Below are 2709 nucleotides of genomic sequence, written 5' to 3' on the forward strand. Positions count from 1 at the left end.
GGCAGCTACAGACGCAGCCCCGCCACACACCCACCCCGGGACTAGCACTCGGCAGTGAGGCTCCTCCCCCAGGCGCCCTCCCCCTCCAGCAGGCAGAGGGCTGGTGCTGGGCCGGCCCCCTGGAAGCTGAGCCGCGTGGCCCCCAGCTGAGCCCTCTGTGCCCGGCCTCCTCTCCGGAGGCTTCCCAAGGCCACCCTTTCAAAGCGAACATGAGGCTCGCCCAAGCAGGGCCACCTGCGGCGGGGGGGAGGTGGTCCGTGGCAGCGCTCCCGGGCAGGGCTGGACTCAGGTGCCACCCCTCCTGATCCGCGGCTGTTGTAATTCTGACCCATGAGCCACAACAACACTGGCTCCATCCTGAGACGGAGCTGCCAATTACGGCCCCTGCGGTCATCCCCCAGCCAAGCCGCCAAAGAGGCACGGATCCTGGGGGGGGGGAGGCGTCCACTCTGCTCCCACCGGGGCACGTGGTGGGTGGCACCGGCCGCCTCTGCTCACACGGGGGGCCGCTCCACAGGCCGGGCACAGGAGATGGCGCCGCACACGAAGGGGGCCGCAGGAGACGCACGAGGCGCTCAGCTCAGCAGCCACCTCTGCCCCACACGCCACTCTCCAGGCCGAGCTGCTCCCGCCAGGCCCCCCTCCAAATTCTCCTGGGCGCCGGTGCCAAGCCGACAGCAGCACCCCTGGGAGCATCAGAAGGCCGACGAGGCATCTCCCAAGCACCCACAGGAAGGGGACCCGCTGCCCCGTCACGTGACTCCGGGAGCTCACTTCACCATCTTCACCACATGCACAAAAAGGGGCTTCCGCACAGCAGCCCCCAGAAAGGAAAGCTTGGGCCTTGAGGCCTCTGCGCGGGCCAGGCCCCTCCAGAGCAACGGGCCAGCTCGCGCCCCAGCACCGCCCACGCTGGCTCTCCACCGGCCCGTCTGCTGGGGGCGCCACGCCAGGGAGCTGCTTCCTCCAGCCGGGAATCCCCGCTCGCACATGCAGCGGGGTGGGGACCAGCGGCCAGGCCGGGAGCCGGACTGACGGGTCGCCCCACTGGCCAGCCCCGCGGCCACCCTCAGCTGAGGCTCACACGGGCCGCAGCCCGTTCCGCCCTCCTGCGGGACATGAGCGCCGTCTCCACTGCAGGAGCGCACCGGAGAGCAAGCACGCGGCTTGCCCCCGGCTCACGATTTGTGCCACCAAACACGTGGAGCACTGTCAGCCGTGCGGCGAGAAAACTTTGGAGGAAAATCCCAGGAACCACGAGGTCTGGAGAGGCAAGCGGGGCGAGGAGCCGTGCCAGGCGGGAGGGGGCGCTGCGCAGCGGGATGCCCTGTGGGGCACCCAACGCGGCTGCCTAGCCGGGCTGGGCACCGGCGGCAGCGGAGGCGCCCCTCCCCAAACGCAGCGGCCATTCGCCAGAGGCGGCACAGACCAACACCCTCCGCCGCTCACGCCGACCTCACCGGGAAGGAAGTCAAAGCCTCCTCACCAAGTCCACTGCCGCAGCCACCTCCGCGTGGCCACAGCCGCAGGCAGCGTCGCATCGCGGTTGCCGCGACTGAGCAGGACTCCCTCGCGGGGCAGGGCAGGGCAGAGCGCGAAGGGGCCCCCGCGCCGGCGTGACACGGCTTTTCCAGCGCCCGCCGCCGGCACGCTTGCGCACACACTGCCCGGGTGCAGCCCACTCCCCGCTCTCGGAGCCGTGGCACGGCCTCTGCCTCCTGCCCGAATCCCCCGGCTCGGTGGCGGGAGCTCCCCCAGCGAGGCGTCGGGCCACCCTGACCAGGGCCAGAATGACCACAGGCGGCCCGCCGCACGGGTGCGAGGGGCCACCCTCTGCACAGGTGAGGAGGCCAGCGCACTGCCCCACACCGGCCGGCCAGCAGGAGGGGGGCCAAGGGTCCCGCCGCACCCCGTCTCGGGGAGCATCTCCCCTGCGTGTGCGGCCATGCAGAGGCCGGGCAGGGCGACCGCACGGAGGGGGCTTCAGGCCGCTACCAGCAAGCACTGCGAGCACGGGGAGGAGGGGGCAAAGGGAGGACTCCCCTCCGGAGGAACTTCGCAAGGCAGAACCAAAATATGGGCTCCCGCCAGCTTTCCTGAACGCAAACATTCCTTTGGCAGTTCGGTCGCTTCCTCGCCCCCACCCCCATTTCTCATGACAATCAAGTTTGGCTCCTTCTAAGGCACTGAGCGCGGAGATTATCCAAGCCCAAGGGCAGCCGCCTCGCCCCGGAATCCAGCCCTGCTGCAGGGGGGAAGGGGCCGGAAAGCCCCCCAGCGCTGCCCGGAGCCGCCAGGGACCGGCCCGGCCATTATCCCCGCCAGTGTTTTTAGACATCTAATTGGAGGTAGAAAGGGCTCCCGCCAGGCTGTTTCCAGCTGACCCAGCATGCGAGGGGTTAGGCGGCCCCCCTGAACGCCCGGTCCACAAAAGGTCAGCCCCGTCCCCTCATTGTCAGGGCCTTTCAAAGCCGCGAGGCCTGCGGGAGCAGCGGGAGGGCGCCTGCGAGAGGGCATCCCTGGCCTCTCCCGGGCCGCGAAGGCAGGCCCGCGGGGGGGCACGTGCCTGGCACGGCGGCTGAAGCGCCCTCTGCCCGCTGCCGGGCCGCCACGTCCCGGGGCCACGGGCCGGACAGCCAGTTGGCCGGCCGGCCGGCCGGCCGGCCGGCGAGGCTGCCGGGCGTCGCTTGGGAGGCGCGGCCGGGACGG

At 71.0% G+C, this 2709-nt stretch overlaps 1 protein-coding gene across 1 annotated transcript in view; it reads left to right on the plus strand.

The window, feature by feature from the left end:
• Positions 1 to 531: 531 nt before the first annotated feature.
• LOC123018728 (collagen alpha-1(I) chain-like) overlaps positions 532 to 2709 on the plus strand; it is a 14351-nt gene continuing 12173 nt past the window's right edge. The window contains exons 1-2 of the mRNA XM_044421063.1: positions 532 to 926; positions 1141 to 1841. Coding sequence (XP_044276998.1) covers positions 532 to 926; positions 1141 to 1841 — 1096 coding nt within the window. The remainder of the gene's footprint in view (positions 927 to 1140; positions 1842 to 2709) is intronic.

The sequence above is a fragment of the Varanus komodoensis genome, unplaced genomic scaffold, assembly GCF_004798865.1.
Source record: "Varanus komodoensis strain SLA01 unplaced genomic scaffold, ASM479886v1 scaffold114, whole genome shotgun sequence".
NCBI classification, from domain to species: domain Eukaryota; kingdom Metazoa; phylum Chordata; class Lepidosauria; order Squamata; family Varanidae; genus Varanus; species Varanus komodoensis.